At 41.0% G+C, this 27,983-nt stretch overlaps 1 protein-coding gene across 2 annotated transcripts; it reads right to left on the reverse strand.

Annotated features, from left to right (window-relative positions):
• Positions 1–27,230, reverse strand: LOC121944763 (protein phosphatase Slingshot homolog 1). 2 transcript variants are annotated; one of them, XM_042488653.2, is made up of 15 exons: positions 26,970–27,230; positions 24,309–24,346; positions 13,945–14,045; positions 10,141–10,205; positions 8,431–8,552; positions 7,825–7,893; positions 7,593–7,658; positions 7,073–7,267; positions 6,834–6,927; positions 5,469–5,597; positions 5,214–5,260; positions 4,947–5,093; positions 3,559–3,759; positions 2,746–3,448; positions 1–2,644 (listed from the first exon to the last, which is right to left on the reverse strand). In XM_042488653.2, the coding sequence occupies exons 1-15, from the start codon at positions 27,048–27,050 to the stop codon at positions 1,553–1,555; spliced, it is 3,150 nt and encodes a 1,049-aa protein (XP_042344587.1). In that variant the 5' UTR covers positions 27,051–27,230; the 3' UTR covers positions 1–1,552. The 2 variants fall into 2 exon arrangements, with proteins under 2 accessions (XP_042344587.1, XP_087932923.1); XM_088076797.1 differs by lacking the exons at positions 24,309–24,346; positions 26,970–27,230 and adding an exon at positions 17,080–18,121.
• Positions 27,231–27,983: the final 753 nt, after the last annotated feature.

Raw genomic sequence — 27,983 nt, forward strand, 5'->3', positions numbered from 1 at the left:
TTGTATTATGTAAAAGAAATGTTTATTTCCATAATTAACACGTACAGTACATTATTTTGACCAACATAAAAAGTGCAATATGCATTCAAACTACAGCAATGTACAGTACAAAAGTTACTGCATACTTAAATATAAAAAGAAAATGGTTACAAAACTGTGAAGTAACCTATTGTGATCGTTGTCGAGTCAGTGTGACAAAAGCTTTTGAAAGCTCACCTATGATTTGAGCATAAAAGCTGAACAGCTATGAGCCCGATGACTTCGCAGAGTCTCTTTCGTTCCTCCCAAAAGGTGCAAAAAAGATGTGACAGCATTTAAATACGCACATGATTGATTGACATTTATGGTTCACATATTTTGTACAGCTTCAATGGTGTTTCCAATTTTATCGAGACAGCCAAAGAACTTTGGTCTTTCACATTTTAAAAAAGCACAAATGAGTTTAAAATGTTGGCAACCCTCAAGGACGAGCTGATTTAAGGTAAAGAAGGTTTTGGATGAAAATGTTTTATGTTCATATATTGTCAAAATGTTCAGATAACATTAGCCTTACACACATTATATGTTTTGACAGCCATAAATCCTCAGTTTCTGTCACACTACGCGTCTGTATTATGACTTTAAGCCATGCAGCGTGACTCCTCACTCTGCTCTCCCACGAACATTGTAGGGAATGATGAGGTCAATAACATTACTCTGATGTTATTTTGGAAGATAGCTTGCTTGCGTACCAGTATTCACTCAATAAAAAAAAGCAGTGCAAAGGAACAACAAACGCAGAAATGTTTCTGTTGTGTTTGTTGAAAACAGTGAGCATGCCTCTGGCAAAACAAAGTCACAACCTTCTCTTGTCACTCTGATCCCATTCACTCACTCACACACACATAAAGTCACGCATTAATGCATAAACAGACACCTCGAAACTGATTTTCTCACTTTAAGTCGACATCAGCAAATGAACTGAATTAAACTCTAGCCCGGTGTTCATCTGAGAAAGAGCTCTGTGAATGCAACATGAGGTAACCATTAATTTTACAACCCTCTAGCATCTAAAACATAAACTGTGCGGTAAACAACTCTACATTTATTAACACTTTGCTTTCTGTGGAGCTCCACTGCGGGAAGTTCATCAATGTAGGCTACCACTTTGTACCAGTAAAAATAATCTAAGTGCCAATGGATACCATAATTTGGTACATATCAGGTACTAACAGCTGTGAAGTTAAAGGTTATAGAATACTGTCTCATCCTGCAGTCTAACACACAGCTCTGTGCCTCTGGTCTCATAGGTAAGGCACTTGTTTGTCTGTGAATCAAACCAAGTTAGAGGTGAACTGATGGCTTTACACACTTGTCAGATACAGCAATATGACTTTCATCACTGTGTACAGCAGTTTGAGAAACAATGTGGCAAAGGAGAGCGTACACTCCTCCTAACAACAGTTGGCATTGTTTTTTTTGTTTTGATTAGTTTTCTTTGACTCGACTCTCCAGCCCTGTAGGGTGACAGATGAGGGGATGGGTGGAGTGTTTATGACCTCCACTTGATGTGTCAGCTTCTGGGCTCACCTGGTAGTGCTCTCTCTGGAGTGTCCTTGCAGGGCCGGGGCAGAGGAGAGGTGGTGGAGGAGTCCCACTCCAGGCCGGGGTCTGGCTCAGGGGACAGTGAGAGGAGCAGTAGTGTTCCTGCGTCTGAGGAGCAGGCGGAACACAGGTCCTCCGAGGAGAAGTTGAGGCTGCCCAACTTGGCCAGCGAGTTGGACCGCTTCAGCCTCGAGGGCACCGTTAGGCCTGCCAGGCGCATGCGGGTCTCGATCTCCTGCGCCCTCTGACGCACGAGGCCAGGTTTCCCTCTCACGCTGCGCAGACTGTCGCTGCTGGAGCTGCGTGTCAGGGTGGAGCCATGGGGCGAGGAGGTGGGTGTGAGCAGCCCAGACCCCACCACCCCCAACAAGGCTTCATTGGTCAGTGGCACCACCAGTGGATCTAACCGCACTTGGCATGGTGTAGAAGATTTAGGGAAGCCGGAGAACTCCTGTTCCTCCTCAGTGTGAAAAGGGCTGTTTTTGGAGCTTTGGCATGCGTGCAAAGGCTTCAGAGAGAGCAAGTTCTCCTCGGATAAACCTGAAAGTCTTTCTAGTCTCTCTGCGCGCCGGCGGACCAGCCCAGACTTCTGCAGCTGCAACAGCGTCTCCTGTTGTTGGCCAATGTGGCAAGCCACTGCAAGCTTCTCTTCCTCCAACTCCATTCTCATCAGCTTGGGGAGAGCCTCAGAGGCAGCTGCAGATTTACTTTTCTGACTCTCAGCCTCTACTTCCAACAAGTCATCATCGTCCTTCAGCCCTGGTAAATGCAGTGAGTCTCCTGGCTGCTTGTCTTTGTCAAGTAGAGCTGTGGGCGGGGACGCAGCACAGTTGGCACAGTCACACAGAGGGCCACAGGGGCGCAGCAGTCCCACTGAAGACGTGAGGCCTCCAGAAGAGGAATGGGACAGTGGGAATGAAGCACTTGGGACTGCAGGAGGACTGGGGTTAAGGCAAAGCTTAGAAACAAGGGGTGGAGAGTTTTCTTTCAGCTTGGACTTAGAATCCCTCCAGAACAGTGTGGTAGCATCACCTGGAGGAGGGAGGGAGGAAGCTTTTTCCTAAATAAAGAGAAGAAAGAAAAAAATGTCAAACAAGATTCACAAAATCAATAACAGCATTTTCATCATAAATGTAGGTTAACCATATAACTCAAACTTACAGTGAGTTTTTGTGGAGCGCTCATGTGGTTGTTATTGTTGGAGTTTTCATTTAGGGTTGCCAGGTCCATCCCATTACCCTCTGCATCCCCTTCTACCTCCACATCTTGTGTTTCTTCTCCTCCCCCTCCTTCCCCACCCCCTCCATCATCTGGTTGCATGAGCACCTCCATCTCTGCCTCCTCCTTTTGCACCTCTTCCTCATCCTCCTCCTCCACTGTGCTGAACTCCAGCCTCAGACGCAGCTCCTCCAGGGGCTCAGGGCCCCGAGAGCTTGTCTGGGCAGCGGTCCCCTCTCCTGTAGGCCCGAAGTGGGGGAGCGGCAGGCCTTCGCGGCCATCAAAGGCCTCGTCATCCAGCAGAGCGTCTCGCTCCACATCCTCAATCTCTATAAAGACCTTTTCCATGCCGAGGAGGGGAGGGCCACGCACAGGCGTTGATGGTTCACTGTCCAGCGCTGAGTCTGAGAGCCGGCGGAAATAGTAATTGTTATAGGCAGGGTCAATCTCCAGTGCAACAGCCCTGCGAGGGGAGGGACATGCAGCCCCCTTATCAGCCAGTGCCTCCTCACAGCAGGGAGACATCCCTGGCTCTGGAGTCAGGTGGCCTCCCTCCTCCCCTCCACAACACTGACCAAACCCCTGCTGCCCCTCCGTCATCTCACAGTCTCCATCTGGATGCCACAGCTTGTTGTGACGCTGTTTACTGCAAATATGCAAATGAAGAGTGCAGCAGAAGAGCAGAAGTCAAAAAACAGGTTCACTGAGAGAAGACAACTAGAGAGTAACACTGTACACACACACAAGGAGCCGTACCTAGCGTCCAGGATGCCCTCGTACTCGGCCAGCTGCCTCATGAAACCTGCGTTGGGTCGTGTGATGCTCCTCTTTTGCTTGACAAAGTTGTAAGCCTTCTCTAGCGACCAGCCGAACTCCTTCATGGCGTAAGCAATGACGGTGGAGGCAGACCGACTAACACCCATCTTGCAGTGAACTAGACACTTGGAGTGGTTCTTTCTATGGAGGCAAATTAAAAAAAATATCAGAAAGATGTAGTTTGACAAAATACATGTTAATTCAGGATACACCAAATAACTTTTGCAAGACCAGTGTACTTTTTATATCAAACCTAAGTACCAAAGTCAAGGACTACCAACATCACCCACAACAAAATCCGGTCGCACAAGCCTACCCTATTCAGCTACGGACAGTTTACACAGGAGGCAGGCTTACTCCTAAACAGCAGATTATTTTATTTATTGTTGATTGTTGTCAGCCACAGCCACATTGTACAAAGAGTGGCAGACAAACTCTTCCACTCAACTCAGTGTCCAACGTAAATGCTGTGGAGACCTGCTTGTGCTCCTCACGTAGCCATGAGCACTTGTTCACAATTTATTGTTGTCTACTTCAGTTTCAACAAATATTTTCCTCCTGATCTGCACTTCTCTTCCAAAAAGTTGGATTGGAGCCACAGTTGCAGTGTTTTTAAACCAGTCATAGTACCTCAACTTTAATTGACAACTAATCATTGATGTATTTGTGTGCTACGTTCAAGAACATGACTTTTTTTTTGTAATGCATTTTAATTGGATGTTGTGCTTGGACATTTGTTACGTGTGACAGTTGTACTTCTATGCTTGTGTTTATTGTTGTTGTAACAATCTCAATGCTGCCCTCTTGGCCATGTCACTCTTATAAAAGAGATTTTCATCTAAGTAATTCTTTTCCTGGATAAGAAAAAGGATATATGCTGTATATATAATAACTTGTTTAGTGGTCTTGGTAAAAATTCAGATGTTATAAAGTGACCCAAGTAAAGAGCTTCAGCCACATGGTACCGAGTGATTTTACAATACATGAAGAGTGGGGGTCATGAGGTTGAAAGCTTCAGAAAAAGCTCATAAGTGGACCCTGAGTTAATGTACATATATATATATATATATTGCCAACCACTGCCTCAAAGGTAAAAAATAAAATGAACAATAAAGACAGTTAAAATGTGTCCACAAGATATAAGTTTGCTAATTAACTCTGACAAAGTTACAGCATACTACAAAAAATGTATTAAATTAAAGACTAGTGAAATGTGAGAAAATACTGGAGCCATCCACTCAGTCAGAGAAATAATCACAATTCTCCTGTGACACTATCTTTTTAACGTGATATATGAGCAACATGTTTTCCGTTTCATTTCCACTCACTTTGCTTTAACAATAAAATTGTACGTCTCATTCCAGTGAGCCAGCAGGTCAGTGGCGTCTTCATCGTAGACGCGAATGTTGTGATAACTGAATGTGCCTGGAAAGAAGTTGTCTATCTCCCTGGTAACGTTGAGGATGTAGCCCACCCTGGGGAAGAAAGATAATGTTAACTCATCAACAACATTCTTTCTTGATCAAATCATAATGAAAATATATTTTTTTCTGTGTGTGGTTATCTTAGTTCCTTCATATTATAAAATAAATCACCCAGACTCTTGCAGTTCCTCCAAATTAGACGCATTCCATTCGGATCCCTACAAACAAATGGAGGAAAATAATGTTTAGACAGAGTACATTTTCAAGTCTTTGTAAGATTTTTCTTTCTCCAAAAACAATCATTTCACATGGAAGCAGACTTCCTCTGGGATGAAAAGAAAGGGAGTTTTCTCTCAGTCATTTACAGGAAAGAACAGATGTAACAAATACTTTGGTCAATGTAAGAGACGGTATTGATTGTCCCACCAGGTAGACGTGGTCAAAGATGAGCGTGGCTTTGTCCATCTGGCCAAGGATCAGCAGCATCTCGTTGTCGATGAACTCTTTGTACTCCTTCAGGTTACAGTTCATGTGTTGTTCCAACTCTGTACGGATCTGACAGGAAAATGTTGATTTATGTGTGGAGGGTCATTTTGTATTATTTAGGCATTTCATCACAATCACTGGGATACATTTACTTTGAATTCTTTCCCTAAAAACTATACAAATATTATGTAACTATCAAAAGAAGACTGAAAAACAACAGCGCCAGGGATTAGGTGGGTAAAACGTTTTTAAATATAGAATAACACTGACAGGTGATACTTTATTATATTCATATGCTATTTTATAATATACAATAGTACAAATACGATTCCTTTTAATATAAACTATTATGGTTTTTTTTTACAGGGGACATCTACAGAGTATGGCTGTCAAAAATACTTTTGCAACACATGTTTAAAACAATACAATGTCCATGGATGTCCCTGACAACTAATTTCACTGACGTTTGACTGGAAATTTAAACTTAGACTAGTTGACTAGTCTAAAAGTGCAAAAAGACTCAGAAAACAGTCAAAATTGAGCACAAATAACCTATGAGGTTAGAAATTGTCTGAAAAAATATGACTTATATTATAAGAGCCTTTGGAAATCATTAGTTATTTTTTCATATTTTAAATGACAATGACTCAATTAAAAAGTTCAATGACATTTATATAAATCAAAATTCCTTCAATAATTATTTAGGAAACATGGCTGATTATTACAACAGAATTTTCATCACGTGAACACAAACACATTAAATAATGATAAATTCAATAAAAGTTTAACCGACTAGTATTTCTGATACCGACGAGCGAGTGTAGCTATATTTAATCTAGTAGTAGAGTGATCACTCACATCCCTCCTTAATCACACATTCAATAGTACTGCAGGTACCGAAGCTATAAAAACAGATTTAAGTCGGGAAGCATTTACGAATAGTAAAGATAATTGTAATTACTATTAAAATTACAATAAATGTGTTGCTATATGTGTTCAGTTTATTATATTCTGTGTATCTGTGACCTAATTTTCTTTTTGCTGTGGTACCAAACTAGGTATTACATATATTATGCATTGTTTTCTTTGTTTATTTGTGTTTTATTATATTATTGTTTCAAAATGTTAAATTCTAGCGTTGTAACAATATTAGCACAGTAACTTTCATAAAAGTAAAAGGTTTGAAAACGAGTTAGAAAACTGAGTTGTGTCTCCATCTTCAGATTGAAATGTAAATGCAGCCACTGTAAATAAAACCACGAAAAAATGTAAAGTGTGTGTGTTCTACTATGACTGCATATTTACCTGTTTGCAGGTGACGTTCTCGAGGTCCTGGCACGTCATAATGCTTCTGAGTTTGGCTTTAATAAGGCACTCTGTCCTCTCTCTCTCTGAAGGTCTACCAAAGATAAAGTCTCATTAAAATCTCAGCACTCACACAACTCCTGTCATCCCTGAAATGTCACGCTATTTCAAAAGCAGGCGAAGACGTGGTTAGTTTCATTCTTAACAAAATAATTCAATTTAATTTTGTGTTTACTGACTTGTCAACGAACATGGTGGGTGAGTCTGGCCGTGTTGTCTCCAAGTCTTTCATGGCGTTCCACTCGTTGATGCAGCTCTGGTCTGAAGCTATGCAGCTCTCGTAGTAGCCCATCCAGGTGAGAGCCATGCCTCCAGGGAAGTAGTTATACCTGCGTGACACCTCGCATGCCTTGTGCATCACCTGCAGGGCTGACCTAGATTGTATTTGTTTGGAAAGATAAAGGTCATAGATGTAGATGATGAAAGTAAAAGTCTAATTTTGTGAGACGTATAAGTATAATACTAACAGTATGTTAGTGTAAGTAGTATAATACTAACAATCTGTTTAAGGGCCTATGCAATTCTCTGCACATGCACCTTCATGTCAGCAGGTGGCAGAGTGAATCAGCATTGCCTCAACCGGCCTCTCACTGCAGCAGAGTCGCACCAGTGTTTATCAGGAGATTTATTGTGATGTGTCATGAAAGCACATTTTTTTTTAGACAGCCACGGTGGCTCTGTCGGTTGTTCATTACTCACCACATAGCCTGCACTGACACGGGTTTGAAGACATGAGTCCGACTTGCTGTGTTCACAGTGAAGCCCCTGAGGAGCAAAAAAAACAGATGGTTGTTCCCCTGAGCACAGTGTAGCTATGTGTGTATCATCCCGAGTGTCCTGGTGTAGCTGCCGCGTTGGGCACAAAGAGAAACATCACTGGGTTAAATGCTGCAGCTGATCAGCAGGGGTCACACCAGCAGAGAGGACTCACCCATCTCCATCAAGATGGATCTTTGTGTCGCTCCACAGAGGTAGCACCATGCCGATCGAACAGCTTTTGCTGAAAAGAAGGAGCGAAAATGAAACACTGGACGAATCCAAAAACAAGTGACGAGATGCATGTGAAAAGTCGATTAAAATAAATGTGTTTTTCCACGTTAAAACTCTCTGTTGCTGCGATTGCTAAGATTACTCAATGGATATCTGCATATCTAAACAACTCTTGGGCAAACAAGAAAAGGCAGGGCTAAATTTATATGCTTGTTTTAAAGGTGCAGTAAACAGTCTTGAGCAGAGAATAAATCACTTGAGATTAACTGGACACGAGCGAAAATGTTCTCACTTTCTCATTTGGTAAAAGAAAACAAAAAACTGTGACACTTTCAAATTGAACAGTTAATTTATAGCAGGTCCAGTTCAAGGCTGAAATCTGTGGGGGAGTGTTGCTTACATTCATGAGTACAGATTTGTTCATAGTAACACTCGTAACACAAAGCAAATAAAAATACCAATTCATAAATGGGACTCTGGTAGCTTTCAACAGATGGCTGTTTTTTCTGTCAGGCAAGCAGTGATCATAAAACACACACTCTCTTACCAGTCTTTGCTTGTAAAGTCAATTCCCAGTAGGATGTTCTCCTCTGTGTCTTGTCGCCCATTGGTGTATACCACCACCATGTACCGCACACGATCTGACCACGCACTCTCCAGCCGCACCGCCTGGACAGAATACAGACAATTTACTTCAAACTCACAGCCAGAGCTCTTTGGCTAAGAGTAAGAAAGAGTCCTGTTTCCTGTTTTTGTAGTAGTACCTGATGGCAAACTATGTTAACTTTGGTGTTTAAGGAAGACCTTTTCTGAAATGTAATTACTTTTGGCACAAAATTGCTTTATTTTAAGACAGCTCACCCAACATGAAAATTTAGTAATTTTCCTCTTACCTCTAGAGCTTTTTATCAGTCTAGATTGTTTTGGTGTGAGTGGTTTTGGTTCAGAGTGAGATATCGGCGGTAGAGATGTTTGCCTTCTCTCCAATATAATGTAACAAGTGGATGACACTCAGATATCGGTGCTCGAAGAACCAACAAATACATTTGGAGAATTCAACTGCAATGTTTCTTTCCAGAAATCATGATCCGTTTGCTCAGGGTAATCCACAGACCTTGTTTTGGAGCGGTTTCATGTAAGAACTATTTTCTTACCGAACTACACCTGCCAACTGTATCACCATGCGTAGAGGTACGTATCTACTGCGAGAGCTAACTAACGTCACTCCTCAGCAGAGGATGACGGCATTAAAGTTGACATCTCGCGTTGTCACAAACTCGAGCCTCTAGTCCACAAGTAGATGCAAGCTTCCTTCTGCACTTTAATGTGGTCAGGTGAGGTTTAGTAGAAAGAAAATAGTTTCTACATGAAATTGCTCATAACAAGGTCTGTAGATTTTCTTGATAATCTTTCTGGAAAGAGACATCGCAGTTGAATTTTTCAATGTTATTTTTTGGTGTTTTGAGCACCACAAGCCAAGTGCCATCTAGTTCCATTATACTGAGGAGAAGGCAGACATCTCTACGGCCGTCGGCCAATACTGACAAAACTTGGCAACTTACATCGAAACAATCTAGACAGATAAATAGTACTACAGGTACGAGGAAAAGATTACGCTGAACTTTCCCCTCAAGTATGTTAAATACAAGACAACATCAGTCAGTAGTTTCACACCTAAAACATGAAACAAGAAATGTAGCGTGGCAGGTTTGTGTTTTTGATGCCCCAATTACATAAGAGTTTAAAATTCTGAGGGTACACAACAACCAACGCCTAGAGAAGAGAAAATGTTCAATGCAGTGGTGCTCTTGTTGTGTGCCTAACAAAGTGCCACAGCTGGATGTGCAAAAAAAAAAAAAACCTGAAGTACAAATTTGATGTCATAGGGTAACCGAGTCCCCAGGATGTAAAGGAACACAGAGCCGGTAAACATAAAGTGACATAACACACACACACACACACACACACACACACACACACACACACACACACACACACACACACACACACACACACACATACACACACACACACACACACACACACACACAGAGGAAATATTAGGTAATACTCTCCTGAGTGTGTTCAAACCTGCTCTCATGAGCTAATAATTACAGTGAACAAATAAGCGTAGTAAGTGCACAATAAAATGCATTCTGGAGGGTTTGCTGTGCCAAGTTGTTAGTTACATGCTTGTGTGTATGTGTGTGTGTGTTTGCATATTTTGTTGCATGTATATACTTATGTTGTTTCTCACCAGTTTGATTCTGTCCTCCGAGCGAAGAATGTTTATCATCACCTGCAAGTGTTGAGGTAAGTCACCTGCAGAAGATCGATCGACAAGCAGAGGCCATATGGTTGTCAGTAAATCTGCATCATACATACACACAGATACATTTTGACTTGAAATAAAGCACTTGACAACAGTGATATTAATGAAAACAAGATGCATTCTGGGGACACAATGAGCTTATATAATGAAGATCTGTTGCTGTGGTCTAGCGGAGGTGCTAAAGTCACACCGCACCCTAGTGTTTAACACTAAAGCCTTACTCCTTGTGACAATAATGTGTTTTTAAACCAGCTGATGTGCGTTCTTTGAAGAGATACGAATTGACAACTTTTTATGAGCAAATTTGTTAGCCACAAAACCACAATTAAAAGGCTTGTCTTTGTTCATTTTACATTCCTCAGTGCTCGCTGTGCCAGATCTGATGCCATACGTGTCAGTGAAGCTGGATAATAAAACAGGGCGTGGAGGTGGACCAATGGCAATGCAAAGTAGCTGCTGATGGAGAGCCAACTATGTTGAAATATGTCAAAACAGGTAGACAAATCACGTCATCCTGACTGGTTTTACTAACAGCTGTTGACTGCCAAGAAACAGAAAGTGCCCGACTCTCTGCTTGGTCATGTACTCTTTGTGTCTTATATCACAGTCGCATGTCTCCAGTAACATCACACTGAAAACATGCTTAGAGCAGCATTGCATTAGCTTCCCCACGTGTCAATGATCACTTCCTCTCCGTGTCACTGTCTTAACACAATGCATCTTGGTCAAGGTTTGGAGAATATATTTTTGTACTATATGTTAAGTCAAATTAATGAAACATATGAAAACAAAATTCAATGGCTGATACATAAATCTTTCAGAAGTTCAATAACTACCTCACCACTACTTCTGAATTTAGAGAGTAAAGTTATTCTTGTAGCATAAGTCATCATTTTCATGTAAATGATGAAACATACATTAGATGTTCTGAGAAAAAAAAACATTAAATGATGCTGTGGATCAGTTCTATCAATGTGGATAACGTTAACAAGTATATGCGAATCATTTCCTGCCTCATTGATGGCTTCGAAGTGGCTGACAACAAAAGTTTGTGGTACCATTTACTAGGTAAAGGTCCAGTGTGTAGGATTTAGGGAATTTTAGTGGCGTACAGCAGTGAGGATTACAGACTGCAACTAGCTGAAATTTCTTCCAGTTAGAATTCCTTCAGTGTTTATTGTTCTGGAAGTTTTTACTTCTCCAGATCAATAGACCTGGTGATTGAAACTGTTAAAAAGTGTTTGTCCGATGCAGTTTGGCTTGTCGGTGACGGGCTGCTAGCCTGGCACCTGCTGTTATGTGTTTACCTTTTTTCTCAAGATGATCAGAAGTTTTTACCAGGAGCCAAATTATCGACAGAGGTCTCCTCGCCAAAACATGAGGATGCAGTGATTTAAATCAGTAAAAAAAAACACTGAATACAGCCATTTCACATCCAAAAATTAGTGTTTTTGTATACCCTTTCTGCCAGTACATCCTACATACTGGACCTTTAAATAGCTGAAACTCAGCACATGATTTTTATTCTCCTCTATAATTGCTTGGAGCGAAATTCAAGCTCTGTACACGAACTGATGAAATATAATTCAAAAACAATATGCCCATTATCAAGGTACCATAATGCTTGTTTGAATATGCTGTCCTGCTAAAACATATTTTGCCATTATTTGATGAGTGCAATGAAAACTTTAAGTTTATTGTCCATAGGTGCTGGCAGAAAAAATCAGGTAAAAATCATGTTAGTGTAAAACCGTAAAAACTCGAGTGAGTTTGTGGCCTTAGTTCACTTAGGTCTATGGCAGCCAGGTAGGCATCTGCTCTGAATAACAACAGCTGCGAGATTCGAAAGCAACACACAGAAACATAAATATATCTGCAGAGAATGATGTATCATGTGTCTGTGTTGATGTGAGAGGTTCAAACCAGTTCAACTGATAACCTTGATTGACACCGCTGACTCTCCACCTAGAGATAAGCATAACTACCCGATAACAGTTTAGTCTATATTAATGGGCAATCAATGATCATAGTTAAACAGCTCACTTGTCTGTAAAACATGACATTCAGATTCATCCACAAACCAAGTCTCCTCTTTATAACACACAATGTCATAAATGTTAAAGCTCTGGTCAGCACACATTAAGTTTGGCTTCACAGATGGGTTTTTTTGGGGGGTTTTTTTGTATTTCTAAGCTCTGCAGTGTCATGTCTGTTTCCATAAAACTGGCTTATGGGGCCAGATGATATCTGAATCCTCTTTAAGTCACTGATGGTAGGATACCAGTATCTTTATCAAGCACTAAAAGTCACCATCTTTTTTACTCAGGGCCACGGTTGCTGGGAAATGATACAACTATTTGCCCGGCCAAATGTTTTTGGGAACCAGCTAAAATGTGGGATACCTGACAAAGTGGCTGTTAGAATGGATACAGCTGCCAACCACGCCATGACATGCCAAATGACTTGGCAGCATTTTTGGCTTTTGGCTGGTGCTGATTTCCCATCATGCCAGTGACCTGTCAGGTCAGCCTTATGTCTTTAAAACAGTAAATGCGGCTTTCAAATGACAGCCTGTGATTAAAGACACCCACCAGTTTACTGTTCAATCCAACTTGTCATGTGATCTCAGCCTTCAATCAATAATACAAACAGGGCTTTACATATCTGTTCATTTTCTATACAGGTAAAGGTAATCACCAGGTTAAAGTTGGCAACATTAAGTAAAGCAAAAGCTGCTGTAGACATCAGCTTCCAACTGCCCATTACACTAAAACAACCACCAACCAAAACACTTACATTTTGAACAGTGCAAGGAATTTTTATTACATTAAAAATAAATGTGCAAGGCCATCTACCAATTATCAATACTGTTGCATTCCTGTGATATTCATTTATATGATGGTAACACTTTCACCATAAAACTCAATTTGATTAAAAAAATTATGTCATTTGCTAATAGCTAGCTTTTTGCGACCAGGCTATTTCCGGGAACTAAAGCGTTAATTCCGAAAAATACACTGTGGATCGTCAAATGCTTGAGTTTGCTACAATGCAACAACTCTGAGTCTCCAGTCTCTTTTTCTTCATCTGTTATTGAATGTATGGTGGAGCAATGCAGAGTGAGCTGTACCCAGCATGCTGTTCGATTGTGCGACAGTTAATAGTGGTCCCCTCTTAATAAACTACAGTGTACATAAAGCACTGCTAATATGTCCTGTAGATCTCACACTTGGCACTGCACTTCATTTGGTCCTCAGCAATACACCCCCCAACTATGAAGCTGATGAACGGTTGTCAAGACATACATACAGACAGACAGAGACTCCCATTATAGTTAGATAAGCTATAAAGTCATTGAGGATTAAGAGTAGTCACTGACATTTACCTTATTTACCCTTTACACAGTTAAGTTAGGTCAGTGTAAAAAAAACCAGAGGACACAAGATGTAATGCAAACAATAAGTACCTCCTTTAATCGTCAACAGAAGTTTTGCTCACAGTGCAACCATGCGCTGGATTTAAACACTAATCTGCCTAAGCTAAACGTCTGGAACATGCTTATCAACGAAGCAGCCGCCATCCTTCTCACCTCAGCTACCAAAATCTGCTGTGGTGTTAAGGAATGCAACTCATCACACCAGTGCACTACATAACCTGAATGAGAAGTCTGCTCAAAGCTACCGTTTGAGTTAATTATGTAGTTAACGACGTGCTTTTTGTAGTTCTCACCTGCATGTTTGTGGTGAGGATGTGCTTTCTGACCCTGGTGACTGCTCCCCTGCTGCAGGAAGAGAGCAGCACCCTTCACCATGAAGAAGCTCTCACTCAGGCTGCAAAACAAATGGGAGACAAGAGTTAAAAGCATTGAAACATAGACACTGTACATCAGACACCACGCCGCAGAGAAACAGCTCAGCACAATCGTTCCAGCTTGTTTGTTGGACAGCGAGGCTGAGAGGTGGGACACAAGACAAATGAAATATTCAGTTTCAACAGGGCCGTTCAGCTCAGTAGACTCAGCCAGTGAGATGAGCATAAATCATGGCTGCCTGCAGCCGGTGAATTACCTCAACAGCTGAGTGGAAAAGCCCAGCTGCCACGTTACAGACACAGACCTCAGGTCTGCAGCAGCCATGAATCAAGCTTTGAATGCTTATCTGTCTTTTTTCTGCTGCATGGGCTGCACTCAGATTTGACTTGTCAGGTCTCTGCTGGCTTGGTTTAATGCAACACAAATCTAAATAACTGACCTGACTGCAGTCGCTTGTGAGTATTAACTTTCACAATTGCCGAAAAGCAGCAATTACCAGTCCGCACCTGCCTGCTTGTAAAAGAGTTTTCCAGGTTAGGCTTTGGAGCTGTCAACAGATGACATAAGAAGGGAACTGCAATAAAGAAAGAAGTGAGGTGTTTCCTCTCGGCTGAATTTGATCATCACCATTTCACTGAAAAACAATGTGAGCACATTCATTCGTCTACCTGGCAGCAGGGTGGAGCACATGCACCATGTATTCAGATTGTGCAGTCTGGCAAACCAGTGCAACATTAGGAAAGTACAGAACTGAAGGGGGACGGGAACAAAACAAAATTCTAACAGGAACTAAAAATAGACCTGTTTCTAAATACAGATATTAGGAAACCAATGTAACTGTACTGTATTAGCTAACCTCAGCTTTGAAGAGCATGACTGGTATCAGCCTAATATATGCTGTATTATTATAAAGCAGGAAAAAGATGATTATTTGTATTATCTTAAAGGGGACCTATTATGCTTTTCTTTTTTTCTGTCACGGGAGAACATGTAGCAGAGGGTCGTAGGTTGAAACAGAACCTGAGCAGCTATGGTAAGGACACACCCTTCGTACATGGGGTCCTTGCTCTACCATTTGATCAGTTGGGGCACCTGCAAAATTCTCTGTAATATCAAAAACACACCAAGCAGCAGCATAGTACAGCTTACCGCAAAAATGACATTTTCATGTGTGTTCATGTGTTTCAGGTGGGAAGAAATTCTTTGTAACATAAGTTAACATGCCACAGAAGTCAGAGGACAATGTTTATCGGTATTCTTCGGCCGCAATTTACAGCTAATGATTCATGCCATGGAATCAAATGGTCCCAGCTTGGACTGGTTGCCACAGCTCTCCATAGCCATTGCATGACAGTTTGCCACAAGCTGCCCTTCACCACTGCTCCGAAAGCACAGAGGTGAAAGACCTGCAAAATGCTGACCAATCAGAGCAGACTGGGCTACATCAAGAGGGGGGGTGTGATGAAACAGGCGCTAAAACGGAGTATCTCAGTCAGAGGGTGAATACAGGTGATCCAGCACAGACAGTATGAGGAAAATAAAGTGCTTTTTGAACAGTAAAGCATGTAAACGTGTTCAAGCAGACACCCAGGATAGAAGTATCTACAATGAGAACAAAAGGTTTAAACATCATAATCTACGCTGGTGCATTACCTCAAAAAATGTGAAACTTTTTTTTGCCTTTAATAAGGGGGAGAGAGAGAAGGCGACATGTAGCAGAGGGTCGAGGCTGGAATCGAACCGCTGTGGCGAGGATACAACCTCTATATATGGGCCGCTCTATCCACTGACACACCAGGCACCCCAAAAACTTTTAATCTTTTTATATGAATACATCCCCTACATCTTCAAACAAACAACCCACTGACCAACAACCTTTAGTGTAAACAGCATTAATAAAAGTCCTGAAACTTTCAGTAACACATTTGTACATCCAGCTCTGAAACTGTTCCCTCCCTCAGCTCTCTCTGATCAGACTTTCAAAACCCACATACAGAGGAGCCGGCCGAGGCCAAACAGATGATTTTGTGGGAACAATGGACTTCGTTTTGTGCACCTCACAATAAATTCCCTCCACCCCCAGTACCACAGACAAAAAGTTCCACAAGTGACAAAGCACGGAGGCGGACACTTCTCAACAAGAGCTTTTGTCTCACTTTGGTGGATTTCTGTTTCAGTCTATGCTCTCCGTTTGAGATTTATGAGGCCGTCATGAAGGTCCACTGTCAGAGAATGATGGATAATATGAGGCAAAGGTGGCAAGAGCAAAAAGAGGGCTACAGCTTCATAACTACACAGTCCTGTGTACAAAAATCCCTGCTGCTCAATTGTCCTATTTCAACTAGTGACCCGACTTTAAGCCCTTCAGTTAGCCTGTGATACCTGATAACTTCCCTTTAAAGGTGCACTCTAAAACTGAGACTTGTCTATATGTGTAAATCAAGTGCTGTCCCACTGCTTTACAGGCCGTACTCAGACGTCCTAATTAAACAGCCTCAGCTCTACTGTCTCTTGCCCTGCGGCGCCCTGCTATCAGCTTCTCCACAAACACTAGAGCTAAAAATACATCTGGTATCAAAGCAAACAAAGACGATGATAGAAAAGCCTCCGAGACAGCTTCACTTCCAAACAATTACAACCTACAGTAACTTTACCTCCTTTACTGACAGAAAGGCAAAGATGAACTATTACAGGGATAAATACTAACACTAAATCTCAGCTACCAGTGCATGCTGACTTTTTTTGATTGACGTCCACTGTCTCATATCAGCCTGACATATTCAGCGATTGATTCAGTGCTCTGGCCTCAAATGACACCATAGTATCTGATGCAAAATAACCCAGCCAACATTTAAACTCTTACACTGAACTAATTAAAAAATACAACAAAATGACAGCCCATGATTTAAAATTTGTTTCCAATATGTTTCCAAAAACATAACCTCTGAGCAGGTAGTCCAAACTTTAGTCAGGTGTTTGAGCTCAAATTACATCAGTGAGAGACCTTATTCTTAGAGTTTAAACCCCATTTCAGAAGAGAAAACATAACTCACATGCGGTTTATCTCACTCTGGGTTAGCACAGCGTTCTCCACAAAATATGGTATCATCTTCATCACGGCCTCCTGAATGGGCGCTACAACCAGATGCATCCTGCAGACTGATAAGAAACCCAGGCCTTTCTGCCAGGAGCTACCTCCTCTTCATCTGCATCCAGAAACAGCAAAGGAGCAAAGTGCAGAAGAAGAAGGACGACTGTATCAGGTCTTGGTCTGCCGCGTTTGAGTGACAGACTGAGTGACAGGCTGCACTCATCTGTGCTGCTCAGTGAAGAAGTGCTGTCTGTCCTGATGCCACTCCCTCTGATTCGTCCTCCTCCCTCAGCCGAGAGTCTGTGTGTGTTTGAGTGCGAGTCAGACTCCTGGAGGGACGTACTGCAGTCTCCACCCGCTGCCTCCGGCACACACAACTGTGCCTTCAGTCTGTTCTGTCTGTGTCACTCTTTTACAGAATACTGCAGGTTACTCATTCGCATCCATGAGACAGAAGACTAAATTTCACTCTTTCATTCATGGTTAAAAGCTGTACATTTTTAAAGAGACACAAAGTCACTCACATACTTTTTTGTTTCTCAACAAACACATGAGCAAAAGGTCAGCAGGTGACAGGGAACAATGAGTCCAGCAAAATTCAAGAGATGGATTTCCCCTTCCTTCAGCTTGAACTCCGTGATCCTTTACTTTCCTCATCCATCAGGTCTGACTTAGTACAAAGTGAACAACAGATTTCCTCTTTAGCCGATGCAAAACATGTCCACTTCCAGCATCTTGTGTTGCTGTCCAACAAAAACCGTCTCTCCAAAACCCACTGAGAGTGCTGTTTTCTCTCTCTGTCTTCCAGGGGGAAAGCAAGACCACAAGTTCAATTGGAGAAGGACTAAAAAAAGCAGACTGAAGAATTTTGGCCAAAACTTCCTGAGGGGATGTCTCCATGTGCATGCCACCTTAAGGGTCAACAGACTCCAAGGTAGTGCCTCCAGGGAGCTTAACACATGGGCCAAGCATTGGTGGAAAGGGCAGTGAGAGCTGGCAATGTCCCAAAACTCCCAGATCTCATTATACTCAGGCTTATAAAGGAGGGATTATCTTGTCTCTGTCTTTCAAGTGGCCAGCGCTGGCTGTCACTCACTCAGATGTACCACAGACAAACTGCAATGTATTGGATTATTAGAGAGTACAATGATAGGTTAAAAGGATGTCCCGATCACATTTTTTTGCCCTCTATCCTGATCCAAGTCATTTAATATTAAGTATCTACAGATACCCAGTCCCGATTCAATACTTTTAACTTCCTAAATACAGCTGCTCAGTGCACACTTTAAGTAGGCTTCTTTAAAGTTATTACAAGTAAACCATGGTGTAGCCTATGCTTTGCAATGTGAATAAACGAATACCTCTGCAATGCATTAGCTTATTAGTGTTAGTAATTAATTTACTTATTTATTTTACCAAAGAAATTATAAAATGACAAACCCTCCCTTTAATCTTTTTGGCCTCCTCACTGTCTCAAGTAAATGTCTCTGTGAATGTCCTCTGTCCCTTTAAGAGAGCATTCTCCAGTCTGAGTTACCTGAATGTACTGTATTCTTTTAAGTGTTTTTTTTTTTTTTTTATCTTTGGGCGGATTATGCTTCTTTAATACTTAAGCCATGTTGGCTTTAATTGTACATGCAGTGGCAAGTGACGCTGTTAAAGCTCTGCACTGCTCTCCTCTCTCCTCTAAGCAAGGCGGAGAAACACCATGCGCCATAACTGAAGGCAAAACACAAGGCTGTCACTGAGTTATAATGAAACGAGTGCTCATAACTTTGGTAAATACTGGTAATAAACAGTCCGATAGTGCATTTTTGTTTATGGTGCTTTATGGCAAGCGGGGCTCAGAGTACATAGAGGGAAGAGACTGACAGCAGAGTGGAGGAGAGTGGAAGAACGGTGTGCTCTGTGATTTTATACATTAAATTAAATACCTGTGTTACATAAAAAAAGGATCATATGAGACTCTGGGCTGATCGCTGCATTTTTTTGACTGATCAGGATCAATAATATTTAGCTAAATATTACTGATCAGCCCAGAGTCTGATGTGAAACTGGATCTGCAACAACTCTTCTTTAGATGCATGGGAGGAAAGGAAAATGCAGAACTGAAATGAAATACAATCATGCAAGAGCCCACAGTTTAGCCTCTGTTAGTGGGTTGAAAGCTTATATAGGCTATAACCTTCTTTCTCACTTTCCCTCTCTCACTCAGCATTCAAACCTCCACGCACGCACAATGAAGTGGCACGACTCCCTTAATCTGGTAGGATTTGCTGACAGACGTTAACAATAGCTCTGCGACACGGATAACAAGATAGCTCTCCTATTCTTCTCAACAATAGGACAACACTCGGTCACTGGCAGACACTGTACTCTACAAGCTGACGTGGGTTCAGTCAGGTGGAAACTTGGACAGCTCAGTGTGTCAGGTGCATGTAGAAGGAAACTTCCTCTGCATAAGAGGTCAAGCTTTAGAAGCAGGACTGATGTCATGTGAGGTAAGGTATAGATTGTTGCTGCAGCAGTAGCCAGATGGACACTGATGGGGCAAAACACGAGCAGGTGTCATTTAAGCCACCGCTCTGAATTGCCAGGTGTTTCGGTATGTGAGAGGTGTGCTGGATTACACCGAAGACTCACAGCAAAAGAGGCTACACAGAGGCAGTTACCGCACTGTTTTAGTCGTAGTTTTGGAGTGTTTTGCACACACACCAGCAACACAGTGAGGAGAAAAAGCCTCCTCTTGGGGCTGCCAGTTGCATAATGCAGCCATTCTCTCATTTACACCACTGAAAGAGGGCAGTGAGAGAGAGCGAGAGAGAGGAAGGAACAAACCTCCTCAGGTGTCAATGGGGACACGGAGGGCCTGTGCTGGGAAAAAATGACATCATCATGTCACTGAGGAAAAAAATCACCTACACAAAAGACACAGAGATGGTGCTTCTGCTATAGTTTGACTGCCTATGTCTCTTTTATTCACCCATATTCTACATTTAAATCCCGAGTGAGTGTTATGACACATTATAAACCCTGGAAACCTGAGCATATTGGCTTGATTTCATTCAAAAACATGGGAAGGCAATGAGCAAGAAAAGAAGAAATAACCCAAAAAATAACAAGAAATTAGTAGAAAGTACTTACCTGAAATTACAATTATGTAACATAATTTTAAATATGAATTTATGGTAATTAAAAATATTGTGTTTCCCTAGCTTTTTTTCTCTTTTTTCCCTAGACATCTTTCCCTAGCTTTTTTGAAAATTATTATTTAAATCTACAAATTTCTTGCATTTTGTGGAACATACCAAGTTGCTCATTGCCTTTTTCCCATTTTTTAAAATTTTTTATAAATTTTTCTTTGCAGCCATTTGCTAAGGATTCCAAGATTCAATTACTTGTAAAAGGTGTCTACAAGAAAGGTGATGTTGCTCCAGTTTTCAAAGCATTAAAAATGACTTCCAGTCTCGACCGGCAAGCTATTTGAGCGAGGAAGTGTTGCAGTGAAGTTTTTTTTTTTTTTTTTTAAGATTTTTTTTTCAGGCTTTTTTGCCTTTATGCAGACAGGACAGCTCAAGTGTGAAAGTGGGAGAGAGAGGGGACGACATGAAGCAAAGGGCTGACGCTGAAATCGAACCCACACTGCTGCAGTGAGGACACCGCCTCTGCACATGGGGCGCCCACCCCACAAACTGAACCACCAGGTGCCCCATGTTGCAGTGCGTTTAAATAGACTTCACATTTCTGCGGAGCTAATAATCTGCAGATCCTTCGTTTGACCCTCCGCGCTGAATCCCTCCTCCTCATTCCAAACACTGAACCCCATATCTACACACATAAACACACATTTTTGTCTAGTTGAGCCTCTTGCCCAACTCTGCTGTGTACAAGGTGGTAAGATTAAATCATTCCTTGGTTCAGTGCCATCGACACCTGCACGATGTTTATGTCGGCCTCCATCAACCCCTTGGGCTTGTCATCGTTATCAAGGTCAATCGGGAACAGAAAGCGCAAATACTCCCTCTTGGCAGTCGTATGGCTGTCCATCAACAGATGTAGCTATGTATCGAGTGCACTAGATCAGTACACCGTGATCTAAAGAGAAATATGTCTGTCAAATAAAAGACAGCTTAATATGCCATAATGTTATGAAACAGGAATTTACTGGCATTTTAATTGTATAATGCAGCTCACCAAACCCCGAAGCAAGCGGAGAGTCAAGACAGGACTCGCATCATGCATGGATCTTTCTTACACACATGTATTGCTTTGGGGTATTGCAAAAGCAGTTATATAACGGAAGAGAAACTGAGCCCGTAGAGTGACGCATTCGCTTATCTTAGGGTCATAAGTGCTTCTTCAAAAATTCCTCCAGTTTGCAATTATCAAGTGAAGTTCTGAGAAATTAAAATGTGAAAAATCACAAATCTCAAAAAGCAAATGAAAAAAAAAATACTGTCAAAAATGAATGACACATTAAGACCTACTTTCACAGCATTGCTACCATGTTGACGAACCAATACATATTATGTGGGCTGAAAAAACATGCATGCTGTTACAAAAGCTATTGCATTTATCTGATCTGATATTAAATGAGAAAACAAACTCATTGCAGTCGGGTTACAAAAATCTAATTCATGCTGAACAGTTTAGATACGTTTCAGGAATGAATGTTTCCAAAGCTGAATATTTAAGACCAGAACATTCAGTATTAACAGTCAGACACCTGTTGAACAGATGCATAATACAGAAGCATGAGTCTGGGTGCTTCTTCATCCAAAACTCTGTATCTCTGTCGGTCTATGCATTATACTGACTTTTTGTAAGTTAATATCCTGAGAAACGTTTTAGTAAGCATTAAATTAAAATAACATTTACATATGTGAACATCATATTACTGCCCCAAATGTACATTTATACTGCTGTCTTAAAAAGATTTTATAACTCTGTAACTTCCCCAGAGACTCTGATACAGCTTTTTAAATAAAACTGACTTCATCAGGTTTTAGCATGACTGAGTCATTCTGTCAAAATGTATAAATCAACAATTTCTTATCCAAAGATAACAAAACTATACATACTGGGGCTGTGCCTATTGTCCATCATCAAATGCAAAATCTGCATGTTACTGGAGCCAAGCGGTTCCTTTAAAAAAACTTTTTTTTTAAAAAAATTTAATATGAATCTTACAATCAGGAACACTTAAAATATCAATATAAAAATGTCTGACTGAAAAATCATTGATTGCAACCTCAAGAGCTTTAATGCACTGACTGGATAGTCATGCTAAGTTACATACTTTAACGCAGCTGGCAGAGGTGAAAGAACATTTTCTGACTTATTTTATCCACAATATGCCTTCACTAGTAGAACCATAGCTGCCTTTTGCCAGAACTTGAAGGATGAAAAGGGTTCACTGTGCAAATACTCTGACGCTGTTCTACAAATTCTTTTCACTAAAATTCCTGTCTTCAAAGTCTAAACCCACGGGCCACAGCCATGCAGCAACCTCCGTGTTGAAAAATGAAGCCAACATCGCAGTGCCAAAAACTGCAGTTCTTTGAATGACCGCTTGAGGCTGGCTCTGGAAGTCAGGCAATCGTCACAGACCCTCATAAAAAAAATGCCAAACTTTACAGCAGAAATAAACATGTTTACAGCCTGGGGGAAAAAAACAACAACCTTTTATCCCTTTAGCTAATTTCCCCCTTCATGACAACTGTAAGGGGGGGTGAGAGGTCTATATAACTCACCCGTTTATATTTTGATAAGGCTTAAACCAATGCAAATTTAAGGGCTGGCCGCTTTGAGTGACAGGCTGTCTGCCGATATTGTCCTCTGCTTCTCGGTCAGATCCACCCTTAGCTTCTCCACAGCACCAAAGAGGTTGAAAAGGGAGAAGACACAGCGTCTTTTCACTGGGGTACAACGCATGCACGGTAAAACCTGGTCTGAAGTTTCTGAAAGCTCAATAGCTGGTGCACTATCATAGAATATGGGAAAAACTGACTCGTTTCACTGAGGCCTCAGCCGTCAGTCTTTGGTTGGAATATATTTTTTAAAATATGGGTGAAAGTTGCAATTCTGCAATAGGTGAAAACAGCCTCAATAAAGGATCAAAAACAAACATGAAAAGCTCTCTTACATCGAGCCACCATCTATTCAAGTGTACCCAAAAAGCTCTGTCAGACCGAGCACACCCCAGGAGTCTAAAAAAGAGCGTGGCCACAGAGCACCTGAGTGGACACCATCCCTTTATTTCTAGCGTCTGATGTAACCCTCCGACATCGCAGCTTCGGGTACATGGTGCATGTGTGATAACCCATGGGGTCAAATAGCGTGTCAAAGCCCTCTTTGAATAGCCTTACACAGCCCCAGCCTTTCGCCAAAATATGGTCACATCTGGCTCCAAAAAACCTAAGATGGCAATGGCTGTAATTCAAGGCTTCAAAACAAAAGTCTACAAACCAGTGGGTGATGTCACAGTAGCTGCGTCCATTATTTTTTTTTTACAGTTAACAGGCCCAGTATAGTGCAACATTTCATCATTTGCTGGGAGACAAATCATTTAATTTGTTGATTTGACTGAAGGGTGATAGAAAACTGCAAATGTTCACTTTTGAAGCCATAATAATGAGTCATAACATGCCTTGAAGAAGGTCTCTGACCAAAAGCTTGCATGGTAAACATGATTGTGCATGGATTTGAGTGTGCGGATGTGCTTTTTTCCACTGTTGATAATAAGCAAAAAATTGGTGTTTTTACTCTGAGCAAAATGAATCCCATGCAGTCCAGTCATTCTAAATTAAAAAAGTTGTGGAAAATCCAAGTGACTCAACTGATTATGCACAATTCAAGAACAAGTTTGTCAATGAAGAGCTGGTAAAAGAAATACAGGCACATCTGTCAACATATTACTAGAGACACTACTGAGAAAAACACGGTTTCACAGTTGGCTCTTGGGGGATTGATGACTCTGCCAACAAGACAGACAGACAGGTGTTTTATAACACTGACGCTTAGTTGTCCTCATTTGTTGATGCCAGCTAGTCTGCCGCCACTCCAGATTTCACCAAATGACTCAAAGGCAGATGCAGCCAATCAGTCAACAACACCTGCGTATAAAATTCGTCCTGCTTTGCTACGTACCATGCAACAGAAGGGCCAAACTAAACTCTAGAGTAAACTTACCTCTGATTTATTCGCCGTTCATCTTCACTCCCAAAATCCTGCAATACAGATAAGAGAAAAATTAATACCACATTGAAGCCATTTTAACATTATCAACAAACATTTTGAGCCTTAAATAATTAAAAAAAGAAGCTATGTACTTCACTATATTTTACCAGTCATAATCTTTGGTAAAAAAAATTACAAGAACGCGTACCAGTAAGATGCCAAAAATATGAATGCTAAATTTTAATGTTTGTGTACTTTTAATGGCACAAGCTGCCACTCTTGTGATTGAATAATCTGTATGACAGTTGTGATTTTACAGCAATATAAAACCTCCAATGTTCACCTGTTCCCCAACCTTTAGAAAAAGTGAACTGCTCTATGTGTTGAAAATAAAGTGAAGACTAATGTTTTTTTCTCAGTAGGGATTTTAGACACAGAAGACTATAGTTTGATTTTAGCATCAAGGGAAGCAGAAAAACTAAATCTGGCAGGACACTCTAATCGAAATCAATCTTGTCTTACATGGCTGTCAAACTCAGTGCTGTGAGCAAATACCAGTACATTCACTGCAAATGCAGGTGTGCATTACATATATGCATTGAATAGCATCCACACCACCTGGAGGAGCTCGCAAGACCCAGAGGGCGCAGACAGAACTGGAAAACACCTTATCATAAGAGGTGAACATATTAAAACTAGTAGGTATTGCTGCCTAGAGGAAAACACAGTCCACTACAAATTACACGACAAGAAATTACTTGCATTACTTTAGGTTGGTCACAAACCTGTTTTTTTGCCTGAAGAGAACACAATACATTTAATATAATTTAGGGCATATTGCCAGAATAAGCGTTAGGGAGGATGAGGGAGGATGGAGAATGCAGGAGAATGTTAAGTGATTTGCTTTGTCTGGTGGCTTAGTACAGAAAATATAGCAGATACAGACTTTAGAGACCCCAAACCATATCTGATTAATCACAATTAGGATTTACTATAATTAATTTTGGTGTTTAAATTATAAAGAGGTGACAATTTTAAAAAAAAAATAAATAAACAAACCACAAAATTAGCAGTTTATGAGTCAAAATTCATGAGTGCTTTTAAACAAAAGTAGACTCAGTCATTTAGGAACAGGAAACTGGCACTTGCCACTGTCAAGGAAAGTCTATAGCCACAGATGTACAGCTGCATCGAGTCAAGTACACTCTGCAGGGAAAAAGAGAAATGCTATGGCATGCAGAAAAATGAGTACCTTTCAATGTGAGAAAATGACTTTGAAAGAGGAGCATTTCACACTGCATGACTAACTTTCCATTATTGTGCATTAGGTGAAATAATCTCACACATTAACTGCCTCATGCCAGCATCTATTAAATCTGTTTACCTCCCTCTCCTTCAGTAGTACTCCACCACCCCACCCACCCCTCGCGAGTAGATGACATCATAGCTGCAACAGCTTCCTGCCAGCTTTATCTGTCACACCTCACCACTGCTGCTGGACTACAGCAACCATCCAGAGAGACACGGAGGGACGAAACCCAGTCAAACCAACACTAACTCCATTATAAGGAGCAATCTATTTGCAATAAGTAGCAGCAACATATGACCTTTGTGCAGCTTTGAACAAGCTCTGAAAAGCAGAATTGCCATCTCCAGCCCAAACATCAATGGCTGTATAAATAACCCCAGTTATAGATGTCATGTATGTTTCCTCTGATCTGGTCATGCAGAGCAGGCTAAGGTGAGCTTTTCTGTTTACAGCTGGAGGATAGCGCCCTCCTCTGGCAGTGAAGGCCAGGAAAATATCTGTGCTTGAAAGTAGCAAACGAAGTTATCTTTAAAATTATTATAGTTTTGAGGCATGGACAATCACTGGTTTTTGCTATGAAAGCCCAGAAAAATAACACTTTAAACTGTGACTAGACTGCGATGAAGAACTATAAGCAAAACATATAGGTAGGTCTTTTTACCTATATGACTGTTAACATGACTGGAAATCACACACTTCCCTATACTTACTGGAAGGACTAACAGGACACTGGAAACTGAAATAAATATTCAGAGTGTTTGACTGCCTGTCCGTAATGTGTTGTCTGGTAATAAGAGCTAAATCCAGCCACCAGTCTAAAAGATAAAAATATCAGATTTTGTATCAGCAAAATGATATAAATTTAGCAGTGCTTGGACTATAGCAGCGCCGTGGCTACCCTTTTAATGTGATGCTGGTGGTGTGCCAGACAAGCTGTGTTAAAAACGATTATAATGTTGATGAAAAACACGTTAATTTCAATGTCAGTCACATCATAACCAGCTAACGTTAGCTACAGCTTTTATCATTCATAAGGCACTTGTCAAACTCAACCGGCGCGGTAAAATAAACGGGAAATGAAAGACGTCTGAAGATATTTTTTTTTATAATTTAATTAAATTAAAAACTAACAAATCCACAAGCCGTATTTGCAAATGCAGTGGCCAGCAATATCTGGTTATCAGTAACGAAGACGTTAGCCTGCTACCGTTAGCTTCAGACCTAGCTAGCATAACACGATAACTAACGGTGCTAATTTAGCTTCAATCAGCGGGCCTTTCTCCGGCAACATCTACCCCCGTCCTCCGCCTCTACACCTCACCACACCGGACCACCGTTTTTCGTTCACCCGAGACCAAACTGACCTCCCCTGCGGTCGTGGTGGCTGTGCTGGCGGTGGATGCGGCGCTCGGGGTCGGGGACCGCTGCAGAGTAACCAACGCCATGGCTGGAAGCTGTGGATGCGCCGGCCGGCCGCTGGGCCTGCTGAGCTGCGGCTAGCTGCGGAGCTAACGACACATACAACTGATGGATGGATGGAGCGAGAGCAGCCGCGCTATCCTGCAGGCAGGGCTGTCTGTGCAGGAAGTGCTGCCTCCAAGGCGCCGTCCATCCTGATGGCCCTGCTAATTACAAAGTGATAAAATAATAATCTCTGAATAATATTAAAGCAATGCAAGTTTATTTAAATGCGACCTTTGCTTTATGTAAGACCTTAAAGGCCATTAAGACATGATAGGCTACTGGAGAAACACTCATGGGTAGGATTTAACAAAATAAAACAAGATAGAAGAATTAAATACAGAAGAAAAATAGGATACAATAGAAAATATAAGAATGAAAAGAGAGAATATCAATAAAATAAATGCAGGCAAATAGAAAAGTAAGGCAACGATGATGATGATAATAATAATAATAATAATAATAATAATAATACAGAAGACGCACCAGTATCTTGTACACTGTCTGGATGTATTTCTGTGTATGGATTTAGGGATTTATTTTTTGTTCATTATGTATTTATCCTTGGGAATATATTTGTGATATTTGTTTTGTTTTCTGTGTACCTGCTTGTGGATGCATTGTGTAATGTGTATATATATATATATATATATATATATATATATATATATATATATATATATATATATATATATATACTTACATGTATATATATGTATGTGTGTATATATATATGTATGTATATATATATATATAAACAGTTATTACACAACATTGTGTGGTAGAATGAGGAGGTGTAGTGATATAACTGGAGATTATTAGGTGGACTGCAATGAATACTGTGGCCTTTTACAAAGGAGTTATGTTGATAATTTCTAATATAATAGCACAGTGGTGATATTATTATCATATTATTA

This window comes from Plectropomus leopardus, chromosome 4 (assembly GCF_026936395.1).
Source record: "Plectropomus leopardus strain MGB_pleo_1.0 chromosome 4, ASM2693639v1, whole genome shotgun sequence".
NCBI classification, from domain to species: domain Eukaryota; kingdom Metazoa; phylum Chordata; class Actinopteri; order Perciformes; family Serranidae; genus Plectropomus; species Plectropomus leopardus.

Bases quoted from the DNA above. Each gene is read 5' to 3' on its own strand.
- LOC121944763 (XM_042488653.2), bottom strand. From the start codon at position 27,050: ATGGCGTTGGTTACTCTGCAGCGGTCCCCGACCCCGAGCGCCGCATCC. The intron at 3,760-4,946 runs GTGAGTGGAAAT...TTGCCTCCATAG, and splicing joins AATTTTATTGTTAAAGCAAA to AAAGAACCACTCCAAGTGTC. The intron at 2,645-2,745 runs GTAAGTTTGAGT...CTCTTTATTTAG, and splicing joins GCGCTCCACAAAAACTCACT to GAAAAAGCTTCCTCCCTCCC.